The 21157-nt window shown below is 35.1% G+C and overlaps 2 protein-coding genes across 12 annotated transcripts; both read left to right on the forward strand.

The window, feature by feature from the left end:
* The first annotated feature begins 2118 nt into the window (after positions 1–2118).
* LOC107872800 (transcriptional corepressor LEUNIG) lies at positions 2119–14797 on the forward strand. 4 transcript variants are annotated; one of them, XM_016719406.2, is made up of 19 exons: positions 2119–2408; positions 2531–2644; positions 3631–3728; positions 3829–3938; positions 5551–5919; positions 5993–6090; positions 6393–6471; positions 6568–6643; positions 6835–6884; positions 8843–9160; positions 9289–9507; positions 10022–10267; positions 10349–10490; positions 11459–11568; positions 11668–11817; positions 12563–12718; positions 12832–12948; positions 13564–13770; positions 14415–14797. In XM_016719406.2, exons 2-19 carry the CDS (start codon positions 2613–2615, stop codon positions 14556–14558), a joined length of 2721 nt encoding a protein of 906 aa, XP_016574892.1. In that variant the 5' UTR covers positions 2119–2408; positions 2531–2612; the 3' UTR covers positions 14559–14797. The 4 variants fall into 4 exon arrangements, with proteins under 4 accessions (XP_016574892.1, XP_016574894.1, XP_016574893.1 ...); XM_016719408.2 differs by having other exon boundaries at positions 10373–10490; XM_016719407.2 differs by having other exon boundaries at positions 10037–10267.
* Positions 14798–15658: 861 nt separating this feature from the next.
* Positions 15659–20368, forward strand: LOC107872801 (transcriptional corepressor LEUNIG). Of its 8 annotated transcripts, none has more exons than XM_047413644.1 (7): positions 15659–16211; positions 17166–17275; positions 17435–17584; positions 18211–18363; positions 18467–18583; positions 19199–19405; positions 19986–20368. In XM_047413644.1, the coding sequence occupies exons 1-7, from the start codon at positions 16196–16198 to the stop codon at positions 20127–20129; spliced, it is 897 nt and encodes a 298-aa protein (XP_047269600.1). In that variant the 5' UTR covers positions 15659–16195; the 3' UTR covers positions 20130–20368. The 8 variants fall into 8 exon arrangements, with proteins under 8 accessions (XP_047269600.1, XP_047269599.1, XP_016574896.2 ...); XM_047413643.1 differs by having other exon boundaries at positions 15939–16211; positions 18208–18363; XM_016719410.2 differs by having other exon boundaries at positions 15939–16211; positions 19199–19414.
* Positions 20369–21157: the final 789 nt, after the last annotated feature.

Raw genomic sequence — 21157 nt, forward strand, 5'->3', positions numbered from 1 at the left:
AATATTTCTTAATTGATCAATAATTATTTCTTTTATACCATTGCAATTGATCTAGAAATCTCATAAATATGATGAAATATTACAGAATATAATTTTTTTTTTCTGAATAAGAATGTAGGAAATTAAAACAAATTCTCAAAATTTAATTTCAAATCCTAAATTATATACTCTTGACAATAACGCTATATTATTATTAGTAAAATTGAATTTACTCGAATCTTGCTTTTAAAAGCGGCTATACTTATCACTAAATTTACTCAAAATGACTTGTTTAGACTTGGGTTAAATGACAAAATATCCTTTTAGTTTAATTAAATTTTTTTTGACTCTTTTTGACTTTAGAGGGTAAAATTGTCATTTCACCAGATGAGCAACCTACCAGGAATTGATCTATTCTTAAGGTTCTATATTAAATTAATGAAGAATTGAAGATCTAGAACATGAAAAACAAAAAACAAATTCACTAAAATTAAGGGACTTACAATGCAAATGTGCTGCAAAAAAGTACATCTGTCGAGAAACTAAATAACTTGAAATGACATTTTTGTCCATGCTTATTAATTAGTTATTTAAAGCAATAAAGCAACTCTACGCTACTCTTCTTCATTCGCTTTTCCTTATTCAATATTTTATAAATTATTTTTTATTTATCATTATTAATATATATATAAAATATTTCTTTTTATATTTTACCCTAAATATTATTGCTTATTTCTAAATTATTTATCAAGGCCAAAGACCGTAAATCGATTTATATTATTACTCTCTTCATTTCATTTTATGTTTTGATATTTGATCGAATATGAAGTTTTAAAAATAAATAATGAGTTTATAAGGTTTACAAAATTGACTCTCTTAAAATATTTTATTGTTTATTTTTTAGTTATCTTTTGAAACACGGAAAGAATAAAATGAAGATGATATCATTAAAGTAGTTGTTAAATAAGAAAACATTCTTTTTGAGATGGATAAAAAAGAAACTCATTCACATAAAATGAGATAGAGGAAGTATTATTATTAGGAGTTTGCAAAAATTGAACCGATAAAATGATATTGGGTTATTGAGTTAACGATTTTTATTGATTTTATAAAAAAAATTATTGGATAAACGATTCGATTTCGATTTTAGCGTGCTGGGTTATCGGTTAAACCGATAACCCGATAAGTATATATATATACATATATATCAATTCACAAAATATTAATCTATTCAGGACAACAAAGGCACAATATAAAATACGAGTATTATCGTATTGGAAAACTTGAAACATTTAGCAGCTTCCAACAATTACGATTCAGTTTTTTTCCGAACTAACATTCATTTAAGTTTGAAGATTCTTGTAGACTAAACTGCATTGCGTAGGATTTTGGCGGTAACTAAGATTTAGTTTTTTAATATTAGTTGTTACTATTTCTATTTAATGAGTATTTTCTTATTAATTAAACCGAAAATCAAACCGTTAAGGACAAAAAATAGATAAATCGAAAATCGATAAGAAAATATCTTATTGATTGGTTATTGATTCTACATATTTAAAAATCGAAAATCAATAAACCAAACTAATAACACATAAAATTTAACCAAATCGATCGATGTACACCCCTAATTATTATAGTAAAATATAAAATACTCCTATATTTCTTTCTCCGTTTTATTTTATTTGACACTTTTATTAAAAATAATTGTTTCGATTTAATTATATATTTTGTGAAATCAAGAAAAGTTTATAATCACACAAAATATATAACACTCAAATTTTTATTTTCAAAGAATATTTAATAAGATTAATTATTAAAGTAAGCTTTTAATAAATATTTTATTAAGAAAAGTGTCAAGCTAATAAAAATCAAATAAAATAAAATATAAAAGATATTTATTATTCTTTTAAGAACGTGCAAACTTCAATAATAATAATAACACATTCAGCGAAATACCACTTGATCTAAAAAAAAAAAACAAAAAAACAGACAATTTATTTTCCAAATAGTTTCAGCTCAATTGAGAACGTGCAAATTCCAAGTTTGATAAATATAAATGGACGCGGAGAATATATTTGACATGTCATTATAGTTAATTACTCGATAATAAGGGGCTATTTTAGAACAAAAGAACAGACCAGCTTCTTCTAAGAGGACTTAGTTTGAAAATTTGAGAAAAAGCAAGGACTTGTTCAGCAAAATTAATCCTTACTGATCAATTACAATATCTGCAACATCAGCTCCAGCAAATCCAACCCTTCTTTATAAAACCCATCAGAAGAGAATTTCAGTTTCATAAGGAAAAAAAAAAAAAGAATAGTAAAAAAAAGCAAAAAAAAAAAAAAAAAAAAAAATTTTTTTTTTTTTTTTTCCGGTGTCCATCCAACTTCAAGATTCCAATTTTATATGCAAAAATACAAATGTAAAGGGTATATACAAACACCCTTTTGCTTTTTATTTGTACCCTTTTGTTCTTTTTATGTGTTGAATTGATTAGTAGTAATTATTTTTTTTTTTTTTAACTTTGATTGATGGCATATGTATACTTCAGAGGGTGAGGAAGAAGAAGAAGTTGTTTACTAAGGATCTGACATTATTAAGAAGAGTTTGTGTGAATTGGTGGAGTATTGAACATGTCTCAAACCAACTGGGAAGCTGATAAAATGTTAGTTCTTTTTTATTTTTCCGTTTAATTGTAGTTGTTGTTAGTTGTTACAAGTTGTATATGCATTCTTGTTTTTTCCTTGACTGTTTGTTTCGGTTTTTGGTTTTTGGGTTTTGTGTAAAGTTCCAATTTTTTTGATAGTTTTACGGGTATTTGCCAGATTTGTGTTGTGGGGTTGTTTAAATATGTGTGTTTTGTTATCAGTTTTTTTGAATAAATTTTTGAGTTTTTTTTAGTAGCTATTGTGCTGCTAGGGTTTGCTCAACTTTGAGCTCTTATTATGGCATTGGGTTTATGAATATGCCTCTCTAAATTCTCTCTCACACACATACACACATGTTTTCTCAGCCTGCTGAATTTGAAGATTTTTATTAGGCTGCTGAATGCAGCAGTGATGAGTTTGGGTGCTTAGGGCTTTTGTATGATTAGCAATAGTATTAATGTGAAGAACTGAATACATTTAATTAGTTAAGAAAAAAACCTTTTCCTTCTGATTATTACTCAAATCTAGATTCTTGCCATGATTTCCTCGCCTCTGTTATTTTCTTGAGCCGAGGGTCTATCCGAAACACCCTCTCTACCTTCCAAGGTAGGGTAAGGTCTGTGTACACTCTACCCTCCTCAAATTCCACGTGGGGAATTACACTGGGTATGTTGTTAGATTCTTGAAAACATGATTCAAGTGAAGAAAAATTAGGCCTCTTTATTAACCAGCAGTTCTGGCAGTCAAATTTACTCTTTCTCAATTGTTTTACATTAGTGAAAAATTTAAAGATACACGGGCTTGTTCTGTAGGAAGAGTAAAAAGTTGTCGTGTTACAAAGTCAATTGTTTCCTCGTCTTTATATATTTTTCTCTGTTAACTACTCAGCCGACTAATTGAGCTCATGTTTCTATAATCAATTCAATCCTACTTCAGAATATCTTTGTCTCAGCTGTGATTTCTATTGCGGTTACTGACACAGTTTTGGTACTTCGAATTGCAGGCTTGATGTTTATATTCATGATTATTTAGTAAAAAGAGATTTAAAGGCTTCTGCTCAGGCCTTTCAAGCTGAAGGGAAAGTGTCATCTGACCCTGTTGGTGAGATTATAAATTCGAGCATTTGCAGAGGAGGTTGCACTTCGCCAGTTGGTTCTCTCTGGTTTTCATTATTTTGACCTTTTGATTGTCCTTCTTTCAGCTATTGATGCCCCTGGTGGTTTTCTGTTCGAGTGGTGGTCCGTTTTTTGGGACATATTCATCGCGAGGACCAATGAGAAGCATTCGGAAGTTGCTGCCTCTTATATCGAGGTTGGTTAATGACAAGATTTCCTACTTATGAACTTCATTACTCAACTGGACTCTTAAGTTTAGTTATTCTGGTATGACTAGTTTTATGGTCCCTAGTTGACATTATGAACTAACTATTGAGACTTCTTTTCAAGAATGTCTCTTCCTGCTCTCCTTCTTTTGTTACAACTTACAATGAGAACTGTTAGGAATTTGTATTGATACCAGAGGCCGGAAGTTACTGCTTCTGAAGGTAAGAGTGATGCCAAAAGTTGCTCTCTTTTAGCTTGTATTCAGTTGTTTGTTTAATTAGAATGTTGTTGGTTTCTCTCATGTCAATATTTGGTATTACCACCAGCTGCAACTAAGGCAGCTGGCCTTTTACTTTAACTTAAAAATCTTTCTGGATAAAAATTTCACTAACTATTATCTGATTAGTGGGAAAAGATACTCAGGTGCTTTGCTTTTTATGCCTCAAATTGTGATAATTATGCAATGTTTTGCTGAACTTTATCGACGCTAACCGTGATAGTAATATTTTCATGGATTCATGGAAACTTTATCACTTCTCTTTAATAGTAATGACATTTTTGTTGTTGATATGGTTAGTGAGTTTTATGTGCTGTATTTTCTCTCCCATTGTCCGGATTCCTTTCCCCTTTTCTGTGTGCGAGGTCGCAGCAGAGAAACCCAGTTTGGGACATTCCATGTATCCTAGGTCCTCTTACCAACCACATGAACCTGTTCATATTTTGGGTCTTGTAAGAGCATGCCGTTGTCCTTGAGATTAGACTGCAGATTTGCCAGATAACTTCTTATTCTTACTGTATGGGAATACAAAACGTAATCAATTCTACGTTTTGACCTAAAGCATCTGATACCTGTTATGATGAATTCTAGAGTAACATCCTTTTACAATACCTGTTTTCCTGCTATAATTTTGATGTTTGAGTTTTTGGCACGTTAATGATCTGTTGTGTGGTTTATTACATTAATAAAAAATGATCTATTGTGTGGAAGGCAGTGGCAATTTTTAGGCAAAAAAGTGGGGGGCACGTGAACCCGTGATCCCTCCGTAAAACTAGGTATTTTATTTATATATTTTTAAAACTTGGTGTAATATTATATTTTGGAACCCAGCTACTACAAGGTTAAATGGTGCATTTGGTTGAATTTAAGTTATTTACCTTGAGGATTAGGAATCGGCTCCACTTAATACTTACATTTCACCCATGCTCTAGAAATTCTAGATTTGCGGGGTGGATGGGGATGATTGATTTAATTTTGGCTGTGATCATGGCTGGAGGTGCACTGTCAACCTCCTACAACTATAACGAACAATCAAATAGACAGACCAGAAAAACTGTTTGAGTTTGTAGGTCGTGAATTGTTGGAATCTGCAAGGTTTTATCTGATACCGAGAGGACATAATTTTGGGCAGTGAATTTTAGCTTCTAGAATGAGTTGTCATTCTTTCTACTAGTTGTATGTTTATTTGATGACCCACTGATTAAAAAAAGTGTTTATTTGATGACTGTCTCATTATCGGCTGGCTTGTTAAAAGATCATCCATTCTAAAGTATTTCACAGCTTTTCATTTGCTTTGTATACAACGTAAATGTGGAAATTGCAGACACAAATAATGAAGGCAAGGGAGCAGCAGCAACAACAGCAGCAATCCCAACAGCCTCAAAATCTGCAGCAACAACAGCAGCAGCAACAGCAACACCAGCAGCATCAACTGCAGATGCAGCAAATGTTATTGCAGCAGAGGCAGCAACAGCAGCAGCAACAGCAGCAACATCAACAGCAGCAGCAACAACATCAACAACAACAACAGCAGGCACAGCAGCAACAGCAGCGCAGAGATGGCAACCATCTCTTGAACGGCACAACTAATGGGATTGGTGGAAATGACTCTCTCTTGAGACAGAATACTGGAACTGCAAATGCATTGGCTACAAAGATGTACGAGGAAAGATTGGATGACGCATCTATGAAGGTAGTAGTCTTGGACTAAGGTTTGGAAAGAAATAACTCCTTTCAGCTATTAACTTTAGAATTTTTTGTTTCAGCAAAGATTCAGTGAGAATGTCAATCAGCTTTTAGATCCAAATCATGCGTCTATGCTGAAATCAGCAGCAGCAGCAGCCTCAGCTGGGCAGCCCTCGGGGTATGATTCTGAATTAAGTTAAATTTATTTACCTGTTCATACCAAAATGAGACATCGGTAGAAATAAGGTTAGCATTATTTTTAGAGAACAAAGTAAGGAGAGCAAGTAGAATGAGTTGGTTTGCACTACTTTAAGTAACCTGGTTTATACTCTTACTACACTTTCTAATTGTTTTTTCTAAAGCATAGTTTATTGCTTAAATGTAAACCAAGAAATTAGTTTATTTCAGTTGACCGCAAGCAATTTTACATAATTAATCTGTCTAAGTTCGACTAAGGTGTTTCTGGTTTCCTACGTTCAGGCAAATGCTGCATGGTGCTGCTGGTAGCATGTCCCCACAGGTTCAGACACGTAGTCAGCAACTTCCAGTGCCTACACCAGTCAGTATTCTTCTTTCTCTAGTTTCTTTGTTTGAGCGGTTTCATTTTCAGTAATTTCAATCTTTAGTTACATGGTTTATTGCCTCATTGGAGCAGGACATAAAGACTGAAATCAATCCGATACTTAATCCCCGAGCTGCAGGTCCCGAAGGATCCTTGATTGGAATTCCTGGTACCTTATCTTTGTTGATCCCCTTTGTGCTTTTGCTTCTTTTTGAAAACCCGCTCCTTGATATATCACTTACTTTTCTACTTCGATTATCAAATAATTATGTGATATTAACTTGAAGGAAATGGGAAGAAGGGATCTGTTTTCATAAACTTCTTGATCTACAGATGAACTGACTTGACTTGTTGTATTAGGATCAAATCAAGCTGGCAACAATTTGACTTTGAAAGGATGGCCCCTCACTGTAAGTTTCTAACTTTTTGCCTTGTAGTTTCTTCTTGCTTCATTGTCTTTTGACAGTACATTCTCTTTTAAATAATGTTTTGATTATATTTTGCAACCCCCCCCCCCCCCCCCCCCCCCCCCCCCCCCCCCCCCCCAACAAAAACAGACGTTATATGTTATTGGCTTCTACATACCAATATGAGTCCCAGTAGATCTGTCTGTGATTTTGCTGATGACTTTTACATGGGCAGTATACGGCTCAAATAATATAAACGTTAACCTATTTATAGAAAAGATATTTGAGTTTTGCCTGAAGGATATTAGTCATAACATGGTATCAGGAAAGGGTTCAATGCAGCTGCCCACTTGTTTTGATGGTAAAGGAGTTCGTTCAGAAACCTGGTTGTACCAATACCTTATTGTAGTTTTAAAGGTTATATTGTATTTCTGCAAATAGCATCTGAAACCTTTTCACGTGTCAAGTGACATTGTTTCCATGAGTGCATTTGTTGCAACTTGTGTTGTTGAGTTCAACCATTACTTGATGTTGGTAAACAGTTATTTTAGCAATTCTTGAAATAGGTGCACAGTTTTGATATTCAGTAAGCAGTGAATGTGAAATCTGTCTACTTTGGGTTCTGCTCCATGGTAATCAATTTTTAAGGCGTTCAGGCTTCCAAATACTATAAACTCGTAAAGTCAAAATTGCATATGTAAGACCTTTTTTCTCTCATCGACTGAGTGGGTTCCTTGAAGTTTGCTCCCAGCTAGCGGATAAGGCATATGCTTTGGGTTTTTGAAATTTAGCATGCTGCAAGGACATACTTGCTTTGGAATTACTTACTGATAGTTCTTAAGCTTGCAGTGAACTTTTGGTACCCCTTAAGTAATGTATCAGAATTTGATGAAACCAACATGGTGATTTCATGGAAACATTGTATATTTATCTAGGATAGATGGTTAGTGGGTAGGAGTGTGTCCTTATTAGAAGGGAGGAGTGCTTTGTTTGTGGTTGCGCCTGTAGTCATAGTGGTATGCATGTGTCTTCTAGTTTCTTGTTCGTTGTGGTCTGATGATGTTGCGATTTCGGATAGATAGTTTATAGTAGTACTCTGGGGTGTCTTGTTTCTTTTATTATTTAGTGGTGTGTTATCTCATTTTTGTTGTTTGTTTTTATGTTTGTTGTTTGTTATAATGTTATTTGTCTTGAGCCGCGGTTCTATCGGAAGCAGCCTCTCTACTTCATCTGAGGTAGTGCGCGTAATGGTATGGACTGCTACACTTTACCCTCCCCGGACGCCACTTTGTGGGAATACACAGGGTATGTTGTTGTTATATTTATCTAGGAGTAGGAGTAATGTAGGGCTTACCCTTGTGGGATTACACTGGGTTGTTGTTACTGTTGTAAGGCTTCGTTATTCATCCTCTATTGGAGATTATAAATAGCGCATCCAATTTGATGCTTTCTTTTTTTTTTTGATTAAATTTGATGCTTTTTTTTAAACTTGTAAATCAAGTGATTGGACCCTTGTACTTTAACATAAAAAATTGTAATCTTTCATCTTTTAGGCATTTTTTTCTTGTTTTTGGGTGTATAAAAGATTGACGTTATATATTAATTACTCCCTCCATTTTATGTGGCTTAGTTTGATTGGAACAAAGTTTTAAGAATGCAAAGTAGACTTTTTAATCTTGTGCTCTTAGACTAAAGATGTGTATAACATACGGACTTATCCTTTAAATCTTGTGATTCTAAACGTGCCATGTCATTCCTACATGAGATTGTCGCGAAGCGTAAAATGGGATTGTTGGAGCTAAAAACTAGTACTGAATATAGAGTGGCATTCTTTGAAATAGAGTAAAAAGAGAAGACACAAATTGAAATGGAATGAGTATATAGTTTCTTGACTGAGATGTATATTTGTAGTTTTGTTGATATTTTACAATTTACATATTTTTCTGTGTCATGCGTGTCAGGGCTATGATCAGCTTAGGTCGTCGGGGCTTCTCCAGCAGCCAAAGTCTTTTATGCAAGGTTCTCAGCCCTTTCATCAACTGCCAATGCTATCACCGCAACACCAGCAACAGCTTATCCTAGCCCAGCAGAATTTGACTTCACCATCTGCAAGTGATGTTGAAAGCAGAAGGCTACGAATGCTCCTTAGTAATCGGAACTCTAGTATGGGCAAGGATGGCCTTTCAAATTCTGTTGGTGATGTTGTCCCAAATATGAGTTCACCTTCACAGGGTCCTTGCCCTGTTTTGCCTCGTGGAGATCAAGATATTTTACTCAAGGTACCATATCTTTTTCTATCGCGCCGTGAAATGTTAGCTAAATTCTTGCTTGTGTTAACCATGTATTGCAGCGTGCCACATACATTTATCAGCATAGCTAATTACTAGATTTTCTTTCTCATGTATAGTTGAGGATGGCCCAATTCCAGCAGCAGCAGCAGCAACAACAACAACAGCAGCATAGTGGCAATCCACAACAGTCGCAACAGCAGCAGCTTCCCCAGCACACACTTTCTGGTCAGCAACCACAGAGTTCAAATCACAGTCTACAACAAGATAAAATCATGGGTAGTGGCAGTGTTACAGGAGATGGAAGCATGTCAAATTCATTTCGTGGAAATGATCAGGTCTCTATATTTCTGGTTTAGTACCATAGGAACTATTTTGCAGATAATCACGTGGCCCTTTTGCAGCACTTCCGCCTCTTAATCTATTTTGCAGATGGCTAGTTACTCTCTGATCCCCCAAAAAGAAAATAATGGGCCCATGGAAAGTATCCTTTGAGAAGAAAAAAAGAAAAAAATTGGGGATGTGACCCGGGTGATTGACTCAGCCCGTCACCAGTTTGAAAAGTTCTCTTTTTAGTGAAAACTTATCTAGTGCATAAACGAAGTGCTATGAGAATCAATCCGATTTAGTGAAAACTTATCTTTGCATGCTATTTCACCTAGTTTTCTCATCCATCCCCAACACCATAAAATCTAATTGTCAATACTATGAATGTGTTTATGGATAGAAGCCCTTGATCTCTTACAACTTAGAAGTGATCCATGAAAAGATTAATATTGGAGATTGTTATTCTCAGTTTCATAGGCTTGACGTTGTTAAAGATTCCTAATAATATATTTCTTGTCTTTCAAGGCTTCAAAAAACCAGACTGGGAGAAAGAGAAAACATCCTGTTTCATCTTCGGGGCCTGCCAATAGTTCAGGAACTGCAAACACTGCTGGACCTTCCCCAAGTTCTGCTCCTTCAACACCATCAACTCACACACCTGGAGATGTGATTTCAATGCCTGCCTTACAACATAGTGGAAGTTCTTCGAAGCCATTGATGATGTTTGGAGCAGATAATAATGGCACTCTTACTTCACCTTCAAATCAATTGGTAATAGAAGTGCTTTATCTTGTGCCAGTGGATGAAATCTTAATGGGTTATCTCAGTCCTCATTGAATGTAATTTTGGCAGTGGGATGACAAAGATCTTGTGCAGGCTGATATGGATCGTTTTGTGGATGATGGTTCTCTTGATGATAATGTTGAATCATTTTTATCTCATGACGAGGCGGACCCTCGAGATGCAGTTGGTCGTGGTATGGATGTTAGTAAAGGTTAGTGAGGTCCACTTGGTTCTCTGGCTTAAGATTTTGTCGTTAATTTGTTTGGTCTTGCTCTGAGCAGCTGTTGTTTATGTGACACCTCCTTTTGTGTTTTAAATGTTATGTAATCAAGGAAGCTCTGATAAGTAGCAAGTAACTGCTGTAATCCTTTCATCTCTCTAAGCCTTTCAATATCCAACTCAATCTTAACTTTGTGTTTGATACTTTGATTTCTGTGCCTAGTCCCCCCCCCCCCCCTCCTCCTCTAACACACACACAGAAAAAAAGAGTAAAGTCAAAGAAAGAGAATGATGATTTTACAGGGAGCTATACAAAAGGTTTTACGGAGATTGCCTACATAAGAATGTTCCTTCTATGGTGCATTTCCTTCCAATATTTCTGTATCTTTATGGTGTATGTCTATGGTTCATGTTTAAAAAATGGATCTGGGGCCTAATTCAACTCCAAAAGCTAGGGGAGGATTGCGCAAAATCATATAAAGAGACCACAATCCATTCCCTTAAAGAATATGGGACTAAACAGTTAACACTTTCCTGCACGCCCAGGACTGGCCAACTGTAGTGTGTTAACGTAACACAGGAACCCAACATTGAAAAACACAGCAACAGAATCACAATGTAGTTGGCTCTGATACCATGTTTAAGATATGCATCTTGTGCCTAATCAAGCTCCCAATGGGAGTATTGCTCTAGATTTGAGACAACAGCTCATTCCGTCAACCGGTGTGGGACTTAACAGTTTGTAATGGTTTATGAAATTGTTGTTTTGCTGATCTGGGTGTTGGTTGTGAAGATTTGTATTTTTATGTCAATTCATTGTGTTCCTTATTAGCAAAGAACGTGAATGCCCTACACTAAATCAACATGTATAATTTGTCAACTTGGAAATGTGTTGGCTGCCTAGTTTATGAAGAGTTGTGCATTGGGGCATATTCTGACAGGAAAAACCTTTGATCATAGGGTTCACATTTAATGAAGTGAGTTCTGTTCGGGCTAGTGGCAGTAAAGTTGTTTGTTGTCACTTCTCCTCTGATGGAAAACTGTTAGCTAGTGGTGGCCATGACAAAAAGGTTAGTCTACAAGTATCAAAAATCTTGCCATGACAAATCCTTATTGTTATGGTTCTTAAAAAATAACTTGTACTGCTTATTGTCCGTCTTTTATTTCAGGCTGTTTTATGGTATACTGATACCTTAAAGCAAAAAACAACACTCGAGGAGCACTCGTCTCTCATTACTGATGTTCGTTTCAGTCCAAGCATGGCAAGACTTGCAACATCTTCTTTTGACAAGACTGTCAGGGTTTGGGATGCCGACAATGTTAGTCAACACTGTTGTTAGTTTTTTCATAATTTTTTTCTCATTATTAGCATCTTTTGTGTTTTGGATTGAGATTTTTTCCATCCAAGTTGTTTCTTCGAGTGTGCTAAATTATCTGTTTTGGGATATTTGTCTTTAGTGCTTCTAGGCTGTGCAGTTTGATATCTCTCCTATATAACATATCAAAGTTATTGGTAAATTAAACAAAACATAACGTAAGATTATCTTCGGGTTTCTAGAATATTTAGCTTTTGTTTGTCAATATTTTTTATCTGATTTTGCCGTGTGGTCTGGAAGAAGTTTCAACAACAAATACACACCCAGTGAAGAAGTTTATATTTGTTTAAAAAGAAAAGTAATATGTAATTGAAATTGACGGAATCTGCTGAAGTAAATTATATTACGGATCAAGAGTGAATGTATGATACTCATATTACTTTTAGACGGGCCGTATCCATGTCGAACATTGAAACAAACCAAAGTTGGTTTCTTTAGAATGGGTGGAAGACCTTGGTGACTGTCATTTTGTCAATGCAAATTCATTTAAATGGTTATGAGGAGAGGTTGTGGTAAAATTGCATTAATGAACATCTTTAGGAGGATCATGGTGCAGTTACTTAAATGTCCAATGAAGAATAGAGGATCATGTTGCAGTTACTGAAATGTCCAATGAAGAAAAGAACAGAAAGATTCACTTGTTTGTTCTTCTTGAAGTTTTCCTAATGTACCCTGTAATTATTTGCAGCCCGGCTACTCACTTCGGACTTTCACTGGGCATTCTGCTGGTGTAATGTCACTTGACTTCCATCCTAATAAAGAAGATCTCATCTGTTCTTGTGATGGTGATGGTGAAATAAGATACTGGAGTATAAACAATGGTAGCTGCACAAGAGTGTTCAAGGTAAAATTCTTCATCTACTATTATATGTGCATTAGCATTGGGGATTGGGGACGCTGATGCAAAATTATATGATCCTCCCATCTCGTCTGAATGTTATTTCATGTCTCGAGTAGGGTGGGACGGCTCAGGTGAGATTCCAGCCCCGCATTGGTAGATATCTTGCTGCTGCTGCTGAGAACGTAGTATCGATACTTGATGTGGAGACACAAGCTTGTCGGCATTCATTAAAGGTTGGTGTTGCATATATAATGACACACTTGGTACAACTTAAGTTATTTTGTTATATTTTAGTGTTTCAGTAGCTGCTTTTGAAAGTTGAAAGATGTTGATCCATCTTGGCAACTTGGAAAATGACTTAGATAGTTACAAGAAACATGAGATATTTAATCATTTATTAATTCCTTACTCGACCTTCACAATTTCCATAGTATCATATTCCCAATGTTACTCTGAACGAAGATAGGATTATGTCAAATAAATTTCCATGTAGGCCAAGAAAATGAGTTTGCGCAGATAGCTTCATTGTCAGTTGTAAGGTTCTTTTAATTGCAGTAAGACTTCTGTTTCGCTAGTTACCATTGCTTTATATCTAGCTTTTATTCCGTTTGCAGATTTTAGGATCTTCACACAGTTTATGAGAATAGGCACCTGCTACTTACCCTAATAAAGTATGGAAGAGAGGTAGACATAGTAGAATGAGAGACGATTTTGTATAAATAACTTTTCGTATTGAGTTTTTTCAAGACTCTTTACATGCACTCATAGCTGTTATCGTATGTTTCTTTCTAGCTCTGATTGTGTTTCCAGTTCATTGTGTGCCTAACATATTGCTGTTGTTTCTGAAGGGCCACACGAAACCAATTCATTCTGTCTGCTGGGATCCCTCAGGCGAGCTCCTAGCGTCTGTTAGTGAAGACTCTGTCAGAGTTTGGACATTGAGGTCGGGTAGTGAAGGAGACTGTCTACATGAGCTTAGTTCAAATGGCAACAAATTCCACTCGTGTGTTTTCCACCCTACATATTCGTCATTGCTTGTTATTGGCTGTTACCAGGCAAGTCAAGTACATTTTTTTGTTTGGAAACGTCTAGCAGATTATATACACTTAGCGGTTTATTTTGTGATGTATATCTTTCTCCTGTTAAAATGAAAAAAATACTCCTAGAGAGTAGTCTTGGTGGAAAACTGAATATTCAAAAAGTATCTGAAATTTTGTTGCATGATTTAAAGTCAGTTTTGGAAAAGGACTAATTCCCCGTTGTACCTTCAGTATATCGTCTTCCTTCTTTTTTTCCATGACAATTTTGTGAGCCATTGTATCTGAATATCTTCACTTATATGTTTTTAACTTTTTAATCTTAAGCCTTCAATTTCTTTTTTGAGTCGGCATCTCTTCATATCAGTGTGTTCGTACTCTTAACATAAACTTTCTAGTACTTGGCTCCAAAATCCTACATCCAGGCCTGCTTGTGTGCACCCTGACTATTCCACCGGATACCCCTGCCACCCTCCACGAATATAGTTAATAGATAACTGTATCCACGAAGACTTAAACAGATGAGAAGTAACTGTTCTTATCTCTATGTCTATTGAGATTTGAATCCTGGCCCCCCATGGTTCAGCTGAGGGCTGAGGCTATTTTTCAATCCACTAGATCTATAGATTCAGAAATTTTAATGCATGAATTGCATTTTGCAGTCTTTGGAGCTATGGAACATGAATGAGAACAAGACAATGACCCTCACAGCTCATGAAGGATTAATTGCTTCCTTGGCTGTATCGACAGTGGCCGGTTTGGTTGCTTCAGCTAGTCATGACAAGTTTGTTAAGCTCTGGAAGTAATATGTTCTTTCCATGGTTCCTTTTGGAGCCCATGTTTTATGTCCATTGTAAAATATTTTATTGGGTGTCTGAAGAGATATTGCTGTCTTGTCTTACCTAGCGTTAGGTTTTGTATTCTGTTTTTCTTTTTTCCATTTATGACTGGAAGAACCATGTACTAACCCCATCCCCTGGTCATCTTGACTGTTGATGCTTAACTTCATCTTATTAAAACCTAAAAGAAGAAAATTTGCTGTTGAGTTTCTGCTATGTTCTCTCCACAATTGGTTATGTCAATTGGAATGATCAAAATGTAGTTACACAGTACTGGCGCATTACTAGGGTATTGAACCTTTTCTTTCTTGCTTTCTTGTTTTCCACCCGGTGTCCGGAGGCCGGACTAATTTAATTTCAGACTTGCACTGGGAAGTCATACATTAGGGGTAAAATATGCTACATAACAAAGATGGCTCCCTGTTGCTCAAGGGCGGTAACTATAATATAAAATAAAATAACTAAAAACGCAAACAAGGGCAAACATGGGAGTCCAAGAAGGATCGGGCCATGAGGATCTAACTTGATAGATAATATTTGTAAAAGCGTTACTCTGAGCATTCATGTATTTTGTTCGTGCATCTGAGATAAAAAATTCTTACGCTTCAGTGCATTTATGCATGAAAAAATTATCTTCAATTTGTTTAATTTACTTACCGGTATAGTTAAATTTAGGAAAATCACAAGTAAATATCAACTAAACACTCTATTTCTGCGCGTTCGCATATTTTTTAATCTATGACATAAGTCATACTGCATAACTTATAGTAAAGCATGGAGAGATTATTGTACCACTCTGTAAATGAAGTTTCGACATGTGTCTTTCACTTCATCAAATTCAAATAAAAAAGATAGCGTACTATATCACTCACTAGCAAAGTTGACAACTTTTGCTAGCGTATGATTTACGAGTGTTATACTTCAATTCCAACTTGTGTACATAAAGTTTACAACAAACATGTATGTAATGCCTAATATGCCAAACATCGTCACAAATAGACTAATATATCCTTTGGACCTAAAAAGAAAGAAGAAAAGAAGAAAGACAATATATTCCAAGATGTAATCATTCTTCTATGCATTTGTTCAACTTGCTCTCCCACTTAACATGCATTTATCTATTAATCTATAGCCTGTTTGATCCAAATTTATTTTATTTTTTCTCAAAAGCTTTTTTCATAAGTTTAAAAAGAATACCTTTTCCCTAAAAATATTCTTCTGAAAAGAACTTTTTTTAAAAAAATACTTTTATAAAGTTTGGTTAAACACTAATTAATACTCAAAATACTTTTAAAATTTATTGATTAAATACAAACAACTTTTCACTAAAAATATTTTTTTTAAAAACACTTATAAAAAAAAAAGCACTTTCCAAATAAGTTACATTTTAGAAGTTTGTCCAAAATTGTGGGTATTATCCATTTTAGCCTGTTGAATGGTGAGACTATTGCTATTTCTGCTCATTCATTGTACCAAACATAAGAGTAGTAAGATGTGAGTGGGCAAGAGAACCAAGAACACACAACCCTTTCTTGTCTAATTCTCCCTTGTCTGATTTCTTCAACTAATTTTTCCTTTTCTTGTTAAAGGCAGTTGGTGTTGGTATGGATGTTAGTAAAGGTTAGTCAGGTTTACTTGCTTTCCTGCCTTAATACTTTCTCCTGAATTTTTCACTTGTGTATGACACCCCTTCCTTTTTTTTTTTTCATTGTTATGGTAAAACTTTATGCAAAGGAAGCTCTCATAACTAGTCAGAAAGAGAATGCTGGAGATCACCAACAAAATGAATGTTTCCTCATGTGGTGTATTTACTTTCTAATATCTATGTATCTTTATGGTGTATGTCTATTGTTCATGGTAAAAAAAAAAAAAATGAATTTTGGGGCTAACGTAACTCCAAAAGCTAGGAGAGAATTACGTAAGATCATATTTAAGAGACGACAATCCCATTCCCTCAACTAAAATTGGATTTAACACTCCCTTCACGCCCAAGACTGGCTAATTGGAGTGTGGATACCCTAACAGGGGGACGGGACCCAAAGTTGAGAACAACAACGACAGGGTAGCTGGCTCTGATACCATGTTAAAGAAATGGATCTTGTGCCTAATCAAGCTCCCGAGAGGAGGATTGCCCTAGATTTGAGACCACAATTGCTTCAACCTATGTGGGGCTTAATAATGTTTCTTTTTTTTATAACTGTGGTGTTCGGACCAGCTTTCGCATAACTAGCCTAAATTCATGGGATGCTTGCCACCTCCCACCAGGAACAGTTTTTGGGTAACTAACTCTGTCCATCAAGGCTAGGACAGATGGGAAGAATCACCTAGTGTTTTTTTTGTCTCTGTTGGGATTCGAACCTTGGCTTATGAAATTGTTGTTTCACAGATTTTGGTGTTGTTTTTGAAGATTTGAGCTTTTCAGTCAATTCATGTTGTTTCTTATTGGCAAAGGATATGAATGTTGTACACTAAATCTATATGTATAATTTGCCAACTTGGAAATGTGTCAACTGCCTGGTTTATCTAGACTTATGCATTGGGGTATATTCTTACAGGAATAACCTTTGATTTCAGGGTTCACATTTAATGAAGTGAATTCTGTTCGGGCTAGTGGCAGTAAAGTTGTTTGTTGTCACTTCTCCTCTGACGGAGAACTGCTAGCTAGTGGTGGCCATGACAAAAAGGTTAGTCTAGAAGTATCAAAAATCTTGCCATGAACATTATCATTTTTTAAAAAATAAAGAAAATCTCCATTACGATGCCTTATTGTTATGGTGTTTAAAGCCATATTCCTGGTTCTTAAAGAATAACTTGTACTGCTTATTGTCTCTCTTTTATTTCAGGCTGTTTTATGGTATACTGATACCTTAACGCAAAAGGAAACACTTGAGGAGCATGCGTCTCTCATTACTGATGTTCGTTTCAGTCCAAGCATGGCAAGACTTTCAACATCTTCTTTTGACAAGACTGTCAGGGTTTGGGATGCCGACAATGTTAGTCAACACCGTTGTTAGTTTTTCATAATTTATTTCTCATTATTAGCATCTTTTATGTTTTGGATTGAGATTTTTTCCATCCAAGTTGTTTCCTTGAGTGTGCTAAATTATCTGTATTGGGATATTTGTCTTTAGTGCTTCTAGGCTGTGCCAGTTTGATATCTGTCCTATATAACATATCAAAGGTGTTGATAAATTAAACAGAACATAACATAAGATTATCTTCGATTTTCTAGAATGTTTAACTTGTCCTATGAGCTTTTGTTTGTCAATATTTTTTTAACTGAGTTTGCTGTGTGAAGGCCGGAAGAAGTTTGTATTTGTTAAAAGAGAAAGAGTAATATGTGAATAAAATTGACGAAATCCACTAGATTAAATTATATTACGGATCAAGAGTGGATGTATCCATGTTGAACGTTACCTTGGTGACTGTCAGTTTGTCAATGAAAATTCTTTTACATGGTTACGAGGAGAGGTTGTGGTAAAATTGCATTAATGACCAAATAAGAAAAGAAGATCGTGGTGCAGTTACTTAAATGACCAAAGAAGAAAAGAAGCAGAAAAACTTAGCTTGTTTGTTCTTCTTGAAGTTTTCCTAACATACCTTGTATTATTTGTAGCAGGGCTACTCAATTCGCACTTTCACTGGGCATTCTGCTGGTGTACTCTCACTTGATTTCCATCCTAATAAAGAAGATCTCATCTGTTCTTGTGATGGTGATGATAAAATAAGATACTGGAATATTAACAATGGCAGCTGCACAAGAGTGTTCAAGGTAAAATTCTTTGTCAACTATTAGATGTGCATTAGCACAGAAGATTGGGGACACTGATGCACAATTATACGATTCTCCATCTCTTATTGCATGTCTCGAGTAGGGTGGTATGGCTCAGGTGAGATTCCAGCCCCACATTGGTAGATATCTTGCTGCTGCTACCGAGAACGTTGTATCGATACTTGATGTGGAGACACAAGCTTGTCGGCATTCATTAAAGGTTGGTGTTCCTTACACACTGCTACAACTTCAGTTACTAACTTTATTATATTTTAGTGTTTCAGCAACTTCTTTTGGAAGTTAAAAGATGCTAATCTCAGCAACTACGAAAACAACTAAGATATTTAGATAATTAATCATTTCTTAATTCCTCATTCGACCTTCACAATATCAATAGTACCATATTCACAGTATTACTCTTAACGAAGATAGGATTATGTTGAATAAATTTCCGTGACAGCAGAGAAACTGAATTTTTGCAGATGGCTTCATAGTCAGTTGTAAGTTTCTTTTAATTGCAGCAAGACATCTGTTTCACTAGTTATCATTGCTTTATATCTAGCTTTCATTCCATTTGCAGAGTTTAGGATTTTTGCACCTTTAATGAGAATAGGTACCTTCTATTTACCCTAATAAAGTATGAGCATACATAGAAAGAGTTGAGGAGAGATGGAGGAGGTAAACATAGTAGAAAGAGAGAGAATTTTGAATTAATATACTTATTGATTTTCTTCAGGCTTGTACATGTACTGATAGCTGTTGCGTATGTTTCTTTCCAACTCTGGTTGTGTTTATAGTACCCGGTGTGCCTAACATATTGCTATTGTTTCTGAAGGGTCACACAAAACCAGTTCATTACGTCTGCTGGGATCCCACTGGTGAACGCCTAGCATCTGTTAGTGAAGACTCTATCAGGGTTTGGACATTGAGGTCTGGCAGTGAAGGGGATTGTTTACATGAGCTTAGCTCAAATGGCAACGAATTCTACTCATGTGTTTTCCATCCTACATACCCGTCATTGCTTGTTATCGGCTGTTACCAGGCAAGTCATGTATGTACATTGTTTTTTTGGTAACGTCCAGCAGATTATATTCACTTATCACTTAGCAGCTTATTTTTGTGATGTATATCTTTCTCCTGTTGAAAAGAAAAAATATGGTGCTAGAGACTAGTCCTGTGTAATTAACCATGAAATACTGTTGCATGATAGAAGTCAGTCTTGGACAATGAGGAATTTCCTGTTGCCCCTCCACTATGTCAACATCTTCCTTTGTTCTTCACTTTTATGTTTTTAGCTTCTTAATCTTAAGCTTTCAATTAATTTATCCTCCCCCCGTCCCCTCTCCCCAAAGGATAAATAAGTGAGGTGGTTCACGTTTATAATGGTGATATCCGGGCCTGCTTGTGTGCACCCCGACTATTCCACCAGCTACCTGCTATCCTCCACCACCAGTATAGGTACCAGATAACTGTGTCCACGAAGACTTGGACAGATGAAATGAAATTACCCAACTCTGTCCGTGTTGGGATTTGAATCCTCGTCCCCCATGTAACTGAGGCTATTCTTCAATCCACTAGATCTATAGGTTCACGAATTCTAAAGCATGAATTGCATTTTACAGTCTTTGGAGCTATGGAACATGAACGAGAACAAGACAATGACCCTCACAGCTCATGATGGATTAGTTGCTTCCTTGGCTGTATCGACAGTCACCGGTTTGGTTGCTTCAGCTAGTCATGACAAGTTTATTAAGCTCTGGAAGTAATTATATGCTCTAACCATGGTTCCTTTTGGAGCCCATGTTCTATGTCCAATGTAAAATATTTTATTGGTGTCTGAAGAGAGATTTGTTTCTGTTTTCTTAGCATTAGGTTTTGTGCATTTCTGTCTATGATGCATTAAACGTTCGTTATGTGTGTGGTTCGTACAAGGATTGAACTACAAGGGTCTAATTTAATAGTTAATATTTCTAATAGAATTTGCTATTCAAAAACTATACAAAAAGTATTATACATTGTAATTTTCCTCATATCAAAATAATGAAAAAATATATTTTAAAATGTTGGTTAAAATTTATGTTACTCAAAATTATGACAACTAAAAGAAAACTAAGGAAATAAATGAAATTACGCTCATGTTGCAAAAGGTGTCTGGCCATGAGACAAAGATTTTGGGATCTTTTCTTTGGGCATGTCGCAGCCCAATATTTATACTTTTCTATCACAATTTATGTGTCATATTTTATTTTTTTAATTCGTTCAAAAAAAAATATTATTTTTCTATTTTCAAAATAATTTGTTTTCAAAATTTTGATTTTCTTTTTAAATGAAATAATTTATGATCACACAAAATTTAAGGTTTATTTTATACCATAAATTTCAAAATTATTTTATTATTTCTACTTCATGCCTAATCAAATGGTGTCACATAAATTGAAACGAAAATTTAAAATTTAATTCCATTTTTTTATGTGTTTTTTGCTTCATTTATTTTTACCTAATAAAAATTACAATTTTGATAATTCAGATCTTAACTCGATTATTTAGATCTCAATGAGTATACTACTCTCATACTCCTTTTTTGACATAGATATTACTATCTATGGAAATGTACTTCATCTGATCATTTTTAGTTTATCACTTTATATCTATTTTATTCTTGTTATTAAATATTATTTATTTTCTAATACTAATGACTTATAACTAATTAAAAGTGATATAATATAAAAATAATTGTGAAAAAATTTAAGTAGGTCTCATATAAGATACCAAGTTACTTTAAAAGATCAATAGT

The sequence above is a fragment of the Capsicum annuum genome, chromosome 6, assembly GCF_002878395.1.
Source record: "Capsicum annuum cultivar UCD-10X-F1 chromosome 6, UCD10Xv1.1, whole genome shotgun sequence".
Lineage (NCBI taxonomy): Eukaryota > Viridiplantae > Streptophyta > Magnoliopsida > Solanales > Solanaceae > Capsicum > Capsicum annuum.